This window comes from Anser anser (assembly GCF_964211835.1).
Source record: "Anser anser genome assembly, chromosome: 3".
Lineage (NCBI taxonomy): Eukaryota > Metazoa > Chordata > Aves > Anseriformes > Anatidae > Anser > Anser anser.
The window spans coordinates 23,311,354-23,326,536 of record NC_139722.1 but is presented as its reverse complement, the minus strand read 5'-3'; the positions used below and the strand labels follow the sequence as shown (position 1 = coordinate 23,326,536).

General features: G+C 36.6%; 1 protein-coding gene across 14 annotated transcripts in view; it reads left to right on the top strand.

Annotated features, from left to right (window-relative positions):
* The window catches only part of CSMD1 (CUB and Sushi multiple domains 1), a 1,157,973-nt gene that overhangs the window by 1,074,563 nt on the left and 68,227 nt on the right, over nucleotides 1–15,183 (top strand). For 13 of the 14 annotated variants that reach the window (XM_083828025.1, XM_083828024.1, XM_083828021.1 and 10 more), the window contains 3 exons: nucleotides 106–300; nucleotides 6,446–6,619; nucleotides 14,738–14,911. In XM_083828025.1, the coding sequence (XP_083684151.1) occupies nucleotides 106–300; nucleotides 6,446–6,619; nucleotides 14,738–14,911 (543 nt within the window). The remainder of the gene's footprint in view (nucleotides 1–105; nucleotides 301–6,445; nucleotides 6,620–14,737; nucleotides 14,912–15,183) is intronic. The other variant, XM_083828026.1, reaches the window with a different exon arrangement.

The window sequence follows — 15,183 nt, the reverse complement described above, 5'->3', positions numbered from 1 at the left end:
GTGTGCTCAGTTTTTGATTGCGAGACTTCTGCCAGTAAGGCAAGACATTTTCCGTGAAGAAATGTAGTGGTAGAATGCTAATATTTAAGTGTCTTTTCTTCACAGCTGTAACTTGTCCAAGCATAGAGACTCTGCTTTCAGAACATGTTGTCTGGAGACTGATTTCTGGGTCACTGAATGAGTATGGAGCTCAAGTCATGCTCAGCTGCAGTCCTGGATATTATTTACTGGGTCAAAGACTCATACAGTGCAGGTCTAATGGAACCTGGAGTGTAGGCAATGAAAGGCCGAGTTGTAAGGGTAAGGAGCATACTTGTTTATAGAATCTACTATACTTTTTAATACATATATTTTATTTTATAAATATATTTCTTTTATTTTTTAAAAAAGTTCTTATGCTATCAATTTCCTGTGAATAACAGAATATGAAATTTTCAATTACTTGTTAAAATTAGTTGTTTCAAATTCTTTATGTGTAAAGTACAATAAGAAGTAATAATAAGATCAGTCTGAACAATGGTCTGTTTCTGACTGTGGATTTATTTAACTAGCGGGTAAGTATTCAGATTATAGTAGGAGGTAATGTTATTACTTTAGAAGATTTCAGATTAGAGTTATATTAGAAGGTGATATTGCTTGATGTCTTGATGAAACGTGGAAACAGTACACTTGGAGAAACACACACAAGCTTTTATATTTAATAAGGTCTTCATTCACATGTATCATAACTTATGTCAGTCCTAACTTCAGATGTTCAAGGATTTAGAGAACATCAGTGCACTCATACAGTTGCCAGGGGTTACAGTCTCAGAGCCTTAGTGAATTCCCCCCAAACTTCATTTTTTCTCTCTCCTTTTTTCCAGGGTGTTATTTGCCTTGGTTAGAGAGGATAATTGTCACATCAGCTAGTTCTGTCACCCTTAAAACAGATACTTTTCCTCTGTTGTGGTAGTACTTACACATCCACATAAGGTAAATGTGGAACATCAGTCTCCCACTGCATATAGGAGATCTGAAACAACAGTAAGGAGGATACTGTAGAGTGTCAAATGGCACGAAGTGCCTATATTTAGAAAATTGAACTGGAACGTAAGATAACTGCAGGTTAGTATCAGAGCCCTGTACTCTGACCAGCTTCTTTTAGATAGAAATTAGAAAGATAGATTTAGATAGAAATTTAGATAGATATTTACTGCCAAATTTACTTATTTGAAGATATTTGACATTACACAGGATTTCAATTTAGCAGCATAGTCAGCAATATACTGAAATCATAACACAAGTACGTTACAGCAATTGCAATATACAGTTGAATCACAATGTAAACACAGTTCCTATTACCACTCTTTACATGTTCACCGTCACAACACTGGGCATCCCTAATCCCTGGAAAGGAAAATGTAGGTTAAATCCATCTTGAGCCTGTTGCTGTCTTAAAAATTAATCGTACTGATTGCTCAGTTTTATACTTCGTGTGTGGGTAAGCAATCTATACATCTACCCATGCTGGTCTGGCAGTCTCAGGAAGACAGCTGTTTGATTTACTCAGGAAAGGCCATTTACACAGCCAGCTGATCCACTCAACAGACACAGTCATCTTAAAAAAAAAAAGATCCCCTTTGTGCTAAGTTCAGCTTTCCTTTCAACAGTTGAAACACTTTCACACCAGTTGAAACACCTTTCACAACAGTTGAAACACCTTTCACAACAGTTGAAACACCTTTCAACACTCCCTTTATTCTTCCCTGAGCTTCATGAATACACCACCCATGTCCATCTCCTCTGAGCCTACTTTCATTTTAGGCATTTGCTGATCAGCTAGAATTAGGTGGTCGTGAATCAGATTAAATATGTTTGCACTAATCTAGAGAGATGGGTATTATTTTGATTATACCAAATTAAAGAGTTTATGTAATTTATTTTTTTTTAAAGAGAAAAAAATCCCTCATAAATAATTTTCCTTCATCTCTGGGATCAAGAAATAATTCAGAGATATAGGAATATACTGCCACCAATTTTAGTTTTATGAAACATTTTTTCATAGTAGTGGAGTATCTAGTAAATTAATACAAGTACTTCAGATATATTTTCAGAGGCAGGTATAGATAGGATATAGACATATCTTTTTTTATGTTAGTAGTTCTGGGCAGGATTATAGAACGTACTCCCATTAAAACTGTCCTTTCCTATAATGGGGTGAAGATTCCAATCTTCCTCACCTCAGCATGAGCTCCCAATAAAAAATCAACCTTTTCAGGAGTAATGGGAAGTGTGTGGCTACAAACCTAAGGCATGGATTGCAGAGGAAATATTAGAGAATAATGCTGGTATGGGAAAAGAAGAGCAAAGGAAAGACACAAAAGGATGCACTCCATTTAACTACAAATAATAAAAAATGATATATATTTTCCAGAAAATAAAATTATTTAAGATGTTTTTAGAACAAGGTTAAGAGAGCTACTTGTAATAGCAAACAGTGCCTGAAAGCAGTGTATTGGATCTTTCTTGAACAATGATGGGTTGTGGGATTGTGTTGGCATGTTTTATTCTATTAGTTTTGGTTTGAGAAAATGTTCTTCTGAAAATACTCAGTTGGAAAAATAAGGAAACTGTTGTATATGTCTTATAAACCAGTAATAGTTACATGGATTTTCATCTCAAGTTTAAAACTAATGAGTTTTTGATTCTATTAGCTGCAATTGTTCCTTTTGTGCACACATACTAAAAACCTTCTGTGTTTGCTGCCTAATACACAAGCATTATTCAGCTTGTGAAAGCTCTCTAAAAAGCTACTTCTTGACCAACCTCTACAATTACTGGATATTAAAGTAAATGTGGGTTGAGCCATATGAGATGCAAAAGCAAAGTGTTAGGTATGTGCAGAAACCCCTAGGAGTTGTTGATTAAAGATGCATTGGTTTATTTATAAGGCAGTTACATTATTTTGCCCTCTCAGAGAGGACTGATTAGGATGTAATTATGGCAAACTTCATCCCCAGAGAGTTGTTCAGTACCACTTTCATTGGATAGAGATCATTAAGATCCAGAAATACACTACAGAGTATTTTGAGAAGCCTACTGTTTACTTCCTGTCTGTCACTGTCATGCTCAGAGTTGGTTATACAAATATAGATCCTATCTGTTTAAAATTATATTTCAGAAGCAGCAGGAGATAATTGAAACACTGACAATAAAGTATTTCACAGAATCATTTAGGTTGGAAAAGAGCTCTAAGATCATCAAGTCCAAACTAGCACTGCCAAGTCTACCACTATATCAGGTCCCTAAGCACCACATCTGCACATCCTTTGAATACCTCCAGGGATGGTGACTCAACTACTTCCCTGGGCAGCCTGTTCCAATATTTCACAACCTTTCCAGTGAAGAAATTTTTCCTAATATCCAACCTAAATTTCTCCTGGCGCAACTTGAGGCTATTTCCTTTTGTTCTATTGCTTGTTGCTTGGGAGAAGAGACTGACCTCCACCTCCCTACAACCTCCTTCGAGGTAGCTAGGTTTAAGGGAGATTTATTTTGTATGTATCAATATCTACTTGTGAATAGTATCTATAAAGGAGTTACAAATTATCAAATTAAGAGAGTTCTAGATTATGAGGGACCTAACTGGTGTATTCATTTTATTTGTTTAACAATATGCTAAGTAGCTACCTAACAAGTTATGAGGTGGCTCATTATTCAAGTAGTTTAGTTATTGTTTCTGCAATCACTGTAATTAAAAATAGTAAAGCATTTACAAGATGTGTAGAACACTCCATTCTACTGCGTTTTAGGAAAAAAAATATTTTAAACATATGTATTTGTAGTTAATATTCAGCAGTTTAGCATTAGAAGTTACAATGTTAGACTGTTCTGCAAATGACATTAATGTGACTTGATTATCGTTATAAGGAGTGTTATCCACCTCTGGAAACCTTATATGCATAAGAAGTTTCAATCACATCTATTCTGATTACGACCTAGTTTACTGCACAGTGGTATGTACTTGATTTTACCCAACTTTCACACTGGAAATTCCATGTTGTTTTCTACAGTGAACCTTTTAAAGTATAGAAGAATGTGGCCTTGAGGTTTCATATAGGAAATTTAGCTGTTAACAGGCTTTTGAAAACAAAACCATGGTTTATGCTAACAGATAATAAAATACAATTGAAACTTTTTAAAGGAATTTAAGATCTGCATCTTAAATTACAACATTATCAATATATTTTTCTAAAAGCAAATAACATTATAGAACAGGTGCAATTAGAGTTTGAAACATTGTTAAAATATAATTTCATTGTGATGCCTGTAGTAGCTGTCTGTTGCAGCTGATGCTATAGGAGGTTTCTGTGATAATGGGTCAAGTCTAACTTTGTAGCAGATTAGATAGGCTACAATATATGTGATATGATTATGAATAGTAGTAGAAAATAAGAACAGTTCAGACTACCACGTTAAAAAAGATAACCTGTAAAAAGACATAACACTTAAACTATCTTTGGAAAGCTTATATGAAGAGTATCCAGGGTTAAGGCAGGTAAAGAGCACAGCCAGCTCTTCCAGCCACTCCAGCCCGGGACCACTCCTGCCTGACTGCTGGGGCCCAGTGCACAGGGACCCAGGGTCTGTGCCTGCCTGGGCTGGGGGACGTGGCTGCTGCTTTCCCTTTTTGCAGATTCAACCAGTAGCAAAGCCGAGCATGTATCACCGAGACAGACAGATGCACACTGACACACACACACTGACATGACTGGTCACACAGGCTGCCCCAGCCAAGGGCAGCTTTCAGCAGTGCTTACACACAAGACTCACATAAAGACATGGATGTAAACAGCTGTGTCCCCTTTCCCCTCTCTGGATGACAGATGTAGAAGTTCACCAGTGCAGGCATACACAAAGCACTCTAGGTTCTCAAGCACACACAGTGGGGTCCTTCAAGTACTGGCACAGCCTCTCTGTCCATCCAGCAAACCTGCCTGGATCCTGGGCCCTCTTGCCTGCATCACAGGTTGCCCACTTACCAGCTAGTCCAGTTTGAAGTTTGCTGCAAACACACAGCACTCATACACTCATCCCTCATGCACGCCACATTCACGATTCCCCCTTGGTGTACCAACACAGACCTACCGCCTACCTGATATCCCAGCCCAGGCCTGAGGCCACCACTACTCACCAGCTTGTCAGACTGAAAGTTTTCTAGCAAACGCACATACGCTCCCCATGCACACCAGGTTGAGGAAGATGCAGACACTTGCCCCCCTGTGACCCAGGGCCCTGCTCTAGCTGCTGGTGCAGAGCCCACACTTGCTTCACTCACACCACCCCTCCTCCCCAGCCATAGCTGGCTTGACACAAACTGCTCCTGCCCCATGGCTGGGAGCAGAATACCCACACTCTCTCCAGTAGCTGGCACCAGTTTCACTCACACACACAGGTTTCACCTGACACTGAGATACCCACACTCAGTCCAGTCACTGTCCCCAGTCTTCACTCACAGGTTTCACCAGTAGCTGGCGCGTAGTCCTTGCACCACACGTACACATGAGAGACAGAGCAGGAATACACAGAGAGATAGTTAAGATTTAATGTGAAAATATAAGAAGATAAGACAGACTGAGGTGATCAGGTACAGGGCATGGCCAGACAAGCATACTGATTCCCCCATTTGTAAGTGACCAGTACTTTTATACCCTTTCCCACCTATCCCCCCTCTTTGTTTCTCGTGCTGTCCCTGTCCCCGTCCCCCTGCACACTCTCCATAGTTTTGCAGAGCTCTGTAGTTTCCTGCACCCTCCCAGTCTGGGGGCACCCAGTTCACAATCTTATCAGTTGCAAGGTTCATCCTTCCTGGAACTTGTAAGTTCTTGACACCTGTAACTTGTTAGCCCACCAATTAGTGTGACTGGGAGGTCTGTTTCTTGTGATTGCTTCCTACTTTAGGAGTCCTCAGTCAGATAACCCTGCTGGAATGAACACTCACTCCTACATTCTCACATAGTCTCATAACTCAGTGTGACTGACCAGACATGGTTCCCATCACTGCCTCCCTTTGTTGTTATCCCTTCTTGCATTGTTAAAGGTCCATAATGAGATACCCTTAAAGGAGCAGACACTGTCCTTCTACATACTCTTACACCAGGAATATAATTTCAGTCTTCCCAGACATTCATGTAATTCTCTTGTTTCAGAATGTGAAATCCAAATTGTATTTAAACTGCTGTCAAGATGTGAAGATTTCTGAGTTTTCTGATTTAGAACATGCATTGCCAAATCAAGCATAATTTTAAGCCTACTATGTAATTTTACTTTTGAATACAGCTCTTATATTTATTCATATTACCTTTACTTTATGAGAAAATGTGAGGTGATCTATTGCTTTCCAGTCTAAGAAATGATCAAAAGTATTTTCATACTTCAGTTTGTTAAGCTGTTGTTTTTTTCCTAGTTATCTCCTGTGGAGGTCTTCCATCTCCACCAAATGGAAATAAGATTGGAACCTTAACAGTGTATGGAGCCACTGCGATATTCACCTGTAACACAGGATACACATTAGTTGGTTCTCACGTGAGAGAATGCTTGGCAAATGGTCTCTGGAGTGGTACTGAAACCCAATGTCTAGGTAAAAAAACTTATTTCTGTTTCGTTTTTTAATCAAAAGCAGTGCTAAGTAGTGGAATTCACCTCATATCAAGCAACAACATTATTAGACCAATGAAAAGTAAAGGTATCCTAAATGCAGAAAGTATTGTGTGCTGTATATGATTTTATGTTGCTCTGCTGACAGATAGCTTTTTTTTTTTAGAAATTAAGTTATATTTGATGTTGTTGGAAAGCTTTTTGGACCAGGAGGATTTTTTCGGAGACTCACTTGGTTATCCACATTTTACAGTATTATGACTTGCTTTGTGGTGTTGTCACAGAGGGCACAATGAAACTATGCTGGAAGATAAGTTTCAGTTCAGGAGCATGCTTGATGCATTTGAGTTACAAATAAGTTGTCAGGATATTGAGCATATAGGCAAGGGGATTAGACAGGGCAGTCCATAGTAAAGCAAAACCAAACACCATCCCCTGCCTAACTTTCCACTTTGTGGAAAAGTTAGAAGCTCCAAAATAAGTTATGCTTGTATATGCTAAGTGATATATATATGCTAAGTGATAAAATCCCTTGTCCTCCCATTCTCTGAAAACATTAAGTTTTAAAAAAGTATATCAACACGATTTTTTTTTATGCAAACAATAAAATGACAATTATATTCCTCTGACCTCACTATCTTCAAAAAAGTCAATTAAAAGAATATAGGTGGGTATGTTTTGCAGCATGTAATGAAGAACAACAATCTTTTGTCATATCTGAAGAAATGAACTCAAATCAAAACTGAATAATCTTTTATTAATCCTCACTTCTTCAAACATTCCTGCTGGCTGGATAATCCCTGATATTGTCATTTCTATGAATGGAGTGAAAATTAATATTTTGATCTGCGTTTCCAATAAGTCAGTGTCGGTATGGGTCTACAAGAAAGAAGTTCTATATGCAGCATACCTAAATAACTGATAGTGAAAAGCTGCTGATCCTTCTTAGAATCTGTTCTTAACTTTCTCGGTGTTAATAAGGTCACTGTCTTTCTGTGTTCAGATAGACATACTGATGGTCTGTGGGATATCAGGTTGTTAATGCTCATTATCTTATACAAATAAGTGATAAGTAGGTAGTCTATGCTGTTTTGCATTAGATTCCTAAGCAGCTACAGTTCCTGTGAGCAAAGCATAGAAAACCAGAGCTGCATTTTAAAACACAACATTTATCTGGTAGAATATTATATTAAGAAAAAAAAAAAAAAGGAAGATCTGCATCACAGTAACCAGGTGTGATGGGACCACATACCAGCTCAGTCTTGTCTTCCAAAAAACAATCTTCAAGTATCATCAATTTCATCTTAGCAGGTTATTAAAAAGAAAGGAATAACAACTATCATTAGACAAACATGATTCTTACCAGTGTACTAGTGACAACATCCTGCATTTCTGGAGACCTTTAATGGCTGAAAATACCTTTAAAGAAAATATTTTCAAACATGTTGCAAGCCACAAGACAGTAATGCACTAACGGACAAAAGCATAATAATCTAACCTTGATGAAAAAGAATGTGGAGTTATCAGCTGCATATTAGCTCTATTCTTCATCAGCAATTTTACAGACAATTTAATGGGGTGTAGGTGAAATACAGGAAAGTGGGAGTCTTCTGTCAGAGACTGGGATAAAATCTAGGTCTTTGTGTCCTACCTGTTGTGTTGATCGCCTTTTCTTCTTTCAGTTCAGATACTAGACTGCAGCAGCAAGGAAAATGAAGAGCAGATCTCTTTGGAAAAAAAAAAATAGCATAAAATCACGTAATTCACATTCAGATCATCAAATCTGAATTAAGAGTTTTAAAACCTTTGATCATGCAATCCTGACTGATTCCTTCATTTTGCAACAGTAATATTTGTAGTACCATTTTTGTGAAGGTAATTTTACAGTATGTCATCTCTTAAGATACAGAGTAGTCAAAAGTAGTGACCATCATCTCAGAAAGCTAACCTAGCTTCTAAGTGGCAGCTAGTTATTAGTGATCAAGATGTAGCTGTTTCTGGCAAATTTTATGAGAAGGAAAAGCATTTTTCCAATCTGATAGCTTTTCAATTCCTTACACTTTATTTTTTCAATCATATAAATTAAGAATTACATCATTTTTATTTAAGAAAATATAACAAAGGGAGCATATTTTAATTACTACTTCTTTTGCTATTTAGAGCAATAAAGGAGTGAAATAAATCTTTTTTTACCTAGGATTAATAATTCCACCGAAGTGCTGTTTAAGGGAGTGCTATGCTTCAGGATTACTTTTTTGTATATGTAAGTTCATCAGTTCCACTGTGGAACTACATAAGAGGTTTGTCTGTGAAGACCCATCAGCTTCCTAGGTTATCCCTAGGCTGAGTCTGATAAACATTTAAAAGATGCTGGAAGTGCAACTGTGAAGATCCAAAACACCAAATTTGCATGTGTAGTATTTTCCTCAGCCCTTTCTTCTGTTGCTAATATTCAAATCTATATTGTAAAAAATAAAAGCATTAAGAAGGGGGGGGGTGGGGGTGGGGGCTGGAGGCTGGAGGCTATTCATCCTCAGCTTTTTTTGCAGTGTTATACCATATATCACAAGTGTATTGCCTGGCACTTGCATATAATAATTTCTAGCAAAAGGATATATATTTGTGAGCACTCATTCATTTTAACTTACCTGAAATACTACTTCAACATCTGATCAATAGTATTAGTATTTAGTATTTATATACTACTTTTTTTTTTTTTTTTTGAAGGTATGTTCATGCAGGATAATTTAGCTGCCAATGTATACAAACTAAATATTATACAAATCTCAAAGGAATCTGTTTATATTATAAATGTTATGTGTGGAAGGCTGGAAAAGATTCTTTCTTATTCTGACTACTGGGAAATATATTTTACCTCAGAACACCCCAGAAGTTTAACTGTCTAGAGTAGCCATAAAATTGGATTTGAATAGTATAGAGATGGAGAAGAAACAATCAGTACAGGACTTATCTAGAGAACAATACTAGTTTATTCTCCAAGTCAGTTTAAAAACTATGTACAGAGAAGCTTTTAACTCTTTGGGAATCAGCTAATCAATTTACTAGATCTCATAGTTAGGAAACTGTCTCTTGAACAGCTTGAACTCTATATGAATTCACACTTTTCTTCTCGTCTGTTTCTTTATCTTTCTTTCTTTTTTTTTTTTTTTTACAAATCTGCATTAAGATTGCTATCCATTAGCATTTTTTCCTCTTAGTCATAACTACCAACTTCTGGTTTCTATCTGCATTTTAAATTATTTCTACAGATGTATTCCCACCTGTAATGAACACAACACGTGTTGCAGAAAATATGGCTGCAGTACAAGTAACAATTTTCTTACGATACTTCCCAATTCTTTCTCTTAAAATGGTGATGGTCTTTGGTTTCTCTCTGATGTATTAGATTGATTGCATTGTTGAATGCAGCCCTATGCTTAGAACTGTCGAATACATGCATCTACCTCAGTAGATAAAAAGGATCACACTTAGAGCTGGAAGGTTATTAATCACCATTTTAGTCTTTATTGATTCAAAATCAGACAAGCTCTGTAATGCCAAAAATACTGCACAGCTCTGAGTACAAAACTCTAAATTTAAGTGAGTTATCACATTCATGCTGCAGAAGATTGTATTTCTGGTACTAAACCTCTTCTTGCCTCTCTATATTCTCTCACATAAGGGATATTCACATCATGTGCTTTAGGCACCTAATTTAGATGCAGTTTAGAGTACAGTCTAAGATCCTAAATTTCCAACAAGGTCAATGGAACTATGCAGGCTCCTCCAGAGAGCAATTCAGGAAAGATAAATTTGATTCGTAAAATTAGATGATGTGAATGCCACCAGTTGTGTATTCCTAAATTTCAAGGACAGCATACACCAAATTTATTTCAAAGGTGCCTTTAGGACTTACCTGAAGCCTGTGAAAATCAGGAGGCGAACACCAGGGAACTATGAGTGGCCCTTTCCATTTCAAAGCAATGATAATGAGTTAGAGATGCTTTTCACCTGCACTGTACCTGCATGAATGTAATTCAGAACTGCTATAGATGAAAACAGGTATCACATTGTGTTACCCCCTGGTTTGTGTAGAATCAATTTATGCTTTCAGTCCAGTTGAGTACACTAATTTCTATATTTCAAGAAAAGCTTTGTGAGATCCATATTTTTCTCAAAAGAAAGCTAAAACCAATGACTGTAGTAAATGAGTCCAAGGGTAAATGTAAGACACAGTTCTGCAGATAGTTAGCATTATATATACTTTTTCTCAGTTATATGAAGATAAATGTGAATCATTAGGCTAGATATTTTTCATTTGTACTCAATTCCTCACGCTGCTGATAATTCATATCTCTTCCCCTTCTTTTCAAGAAAAATTACACCTGTAAGTCACAAAACATGTGTTTACATGCATGCTTTGTGTGTGTGACTGATTCATGTAGGACATAGATCAAATTGGAATCCTTTAAGTGTTTGCATAACTCCATCTCTGGTGTTGTTGGTATTTAATCGTGGACTCACTCCTATGTTTTCCTGCATAGATATCTTATCCTGACTTTGTATGACTTTCAGGTCCAAACTATACATAAATAAGTCAAGGATGTATTTTAAAATCTAAATTTAAATGTAATCCACTCCATTCAATTTTCATAAATTATTACTACAATTTAGTTTTTCAAAAAAAGATAATATCGTATACGCTGGAATGATCTGTAAGTGAAATGATTCATATTCCAGATAGCTGTTAAATTCCCATTTATGGGAAAGTACATAGTACTTTGGTGTTTTGTATTATGACAGTTGGCACATCTCAGCTATCTTTGTTCCTAAAATTTCCTGTGATTCCCTGTGCTTGGCTTCAGTGTAAACACAGCTTTTTCAATTTTTCACTTTTTAGGTCTAGAAAACAACAACAAAAAAAAAAAACCACAAATGTATTCCAGTCTATTCTGTATAAATACAGCCTCTCTTTTCCCATTTTGCATGTTTCATAGCTTTCCTTTCCCAAAATCTGTGATTGTTCCAATTGCTTGAATTACTAGTCAATGTTTAGAACCACGCAGAATAGTTTGCTTGAGGAGAAGGAATTCTGATTAAAAGCGACGTCTACCTTTGCTCTAGCATGTAGTTAATCTATGTTCAAGATTAACCAGATCATGAATTTGTCATTCCTAGTAGCAGAATTTGGGGGAGAGAGGTGTTGTAGTAGAGTTGGTAATTAACTACTTAAATAAACTGTGGCCAATATTACCCAAGATCTGCTAGTGATTCTGTGAGTGACAGGTTGGGGTGCAGCCTCAGCAAGTCTGAGGATGACACCAAATGATGGGGAACGGTTGATATGCTGGACTGCAGTACTGCTGTACGGAAGGACCTTGAGAATCTGAAGGAATGGACCAACAGGAATCTTGTAAAGTTCAGCAAAGGCAAATTCAGAGTCCTGCAGTTTTGCTAAGAATAATGCCATTCATGACCACTGTCTTGAAACTGACAGGGTAGAAAGCAGCTTTACAGAAAACAACCCAGGTGACACGATGGAGAGATTAGACAAGGGTTAGAAGTGTGGCCATGCAGGAAAGATCACGGACTGGAGTGCATGAGCAGCAATGTAGTCAGCAGGTTGAAGTTATTATTTCCTCTTCAGCACACACATGGAAATCTGTGTGTAGTTTTTGTTCTCCACCGTATAAGAGAAAAAATGGTGAACTGAAGCGAGTCTGGGAGAAAGGCCTACTAAGAGGTTAGGGGCATGTGACAGGCAAGAGGCTGAGTGAGGCTGAATAAGAGGGAAGGGTTAAGGGGGATCATATTGCCAATTTGGGCTGACAATAATAAAGTACATACTTCCATGAGATATCAAGAGAAAATTTCAAGGAGACATTTCAAGAAGAAAAATGTGTTTTCAATGCCTTTGTTACTTTTTGCTGTCATTACTCCCTGTTTGGAGTATGAAAAAACTTAAATCCTTATTTTGTTGCACGAATTTATAGAACATTGTCGTAATGCCTCCCTGAAGACATCAGCAATCCTAAGATCAGTATTGTTATAGTAATCCTCTATGTGTGAATAAAGTAATCAAGTGGCACGTTTTTCCCTTTTAGTGTTTTAGAAGATCCATTAAGTGTAAATGAAATACACTGCTTAGCTGTATTAAAGTGACTGTAGTAGAAATTAATTCAGACCCAAGAAAAAAGTTATGAGCAAGTCTGCTTCTTCACGAATATGGCCTCAGTGTTAAACAGAACATCACACAGCCCCATTCTGTCAGTGGTCACAAGCATCATGTCCCTGTTCTCTTGTCTCAGAATGAGTACTGAAAGTGCTTAGCGTAGCTTCAGTTGAAATTGTTGGCAGGTGTAATTAATCAATGCCACTTAAAAAAAAAAAAATCTTCCCTTTAGTCAGTTAAGATAAATAGTTTCCTGCTCAGAAGTTCTGTTTCCAAACAGAATAAAGAATCTAGAGAGATTAAGATTATTGCTTGGCTTCCTTAATGCCAAGAGTGCCATTACCCCAGAGTAATCCGTTCTGCATTGTTTAACAGCTGCTGATAGCACTAAGGAAGAAACAGTGCTGGTAGATATTCTTTCCTTTCCATACTTCTATGCAGCTGGAAAAGGTGATTATTTCAAGTATAGTGATCAAATTGGAAACCAATATAAAGAAGAATTTATTATAATTTTGACGTGAATTTATAAGCATGTTAAATATACCAGTTTAGCTAAGGAACAACTGAAGATAACATAAAGGTGGTGGTTATTTGGAAAGAATGAACACAAGTAGAATCAGTTTTTGTGATTGATTACTGAAATGCATTAATAAGTAAAAAATAATTGTAGAAATTGGAGCTGAATGTTAGGAAATATTTGAGCATAACGAGATATAGCTTAGATACAGCTTAGCTGTACATTATTATTTTTTTTAATGTCTGCGTGGAAACCTCCTTTGTATGTTTCAGCTTTTAAATTAGAGTGAAGAAAATTTCTAATAGATACAAATAGGGGCATTTATGGCATGGTAAATGAGATAATATAGCTAAATGTGCCATTTATACGTATCTGAAATAATGCAGTATTTTTTCTTTTGAAAGCAATAGACTGTGATCCCACACAACGTATTTTTTTATTATTTTTAATAATTTATTATCTATATTTTAAACTTTGATTGCAGTCTTCTAATGCCTGAAGACCTGCTATTGAGAAATCAGTTATCTGTTGGATACATAGAATAACAGACACTACATTTACTCTGATGAAATAACACATTGACATGAAAATGAATATGAAACTTGATCATATCACCTCTTAAATTGTTAGAATAATGCCTGGACATGTTTTGGCTAACGCTCTCCAAGACAATTTCTAAGAACTGTTCAAGTTAGCTTAAACCAGTATTAATCCTGGTAGGCAGATTACTAGCAGCTGTGCTAGAGATTTTCAGTTTATGGATACAGACTGTGCTGTGCTGGTTGGCCTCTGCCAGAGAATGGCCCCAATCAATTTGTTAGTAGAGATTTGTTCACAAAATCCAAGCCAAATCATGAACATGAGCACTGTGAAGATCAACATGAGCACTATGAAGAAATAATGGGGGTCTGGGAGTTAAAAAACCAAACCAACCAACCAAACAAAAAAACCCTTTTATTTGTAATTCACATTTCTCTGAGGACCAAGGCAGGTTTATTAAGGAAAAGGTAAAATAATACTACTAACAAAAAATTACCCATTTGAAAATTGTCCATTTTGTAACAAATATACTGAATGATTTGTAGTTTCAGACATTTGCAGTTTATATGCACCAGACATTCTTCTGACAAATTTGTCTTTTTTACAACAGAATTTGCAGAAACTGTATATATGAAAATTTCAAATATCTGAATGACTAACTCTGTCACCTTGAAAGAGTAGAAGGAATATCACCTGCAGTTTTTACACCCTAGATCTTGTTCCCAGATCCACTACTATATGCTCTTTGACTCTAATATTATTTTTTTTTTTATTGAGAACAGGATTTATTTTTTTTTCATATCAGCATTCTTGTAAATGTTGGCAAGATTTGTAAGAATTTGTAGTTTTGATGGATTGTTCTTCTATTGTAGCTGGTCACTGTGGTTCTCCGGATCCAATTGTAAATGGTCATATTAGTGGAGATGGATTCAGTTATCGTGACACTGTAGTCTATCAGTGTAATCCTGGCTTTCGACTTGTTGGTACCTCTGTCAGAATTTGCCTACAGGATCATAAATGGTCTGGACAAACTCCTGTTTGTGTCCGTAAGTATAATTCATTTTTCAGTGAATATTGCTATTACCTTTAACTTAATTAAATATTAATGGTGGATGAGATGTTCAAAGGTATTCGAATGATGTGTTAAGAACAGATGTTTATTGGACATATTTTCAGTGATGAGGGTCATTATGATAATCTAATCCACTTTCTCATTTAGCACAGGCTGACTATCTGTATCCAGTAATGTCTGATTTCTGTTTTTTTCAGGAGGCTGACATAGGCATTGAAGTGTGTTGGACAGCAGGCTGCACCTTAA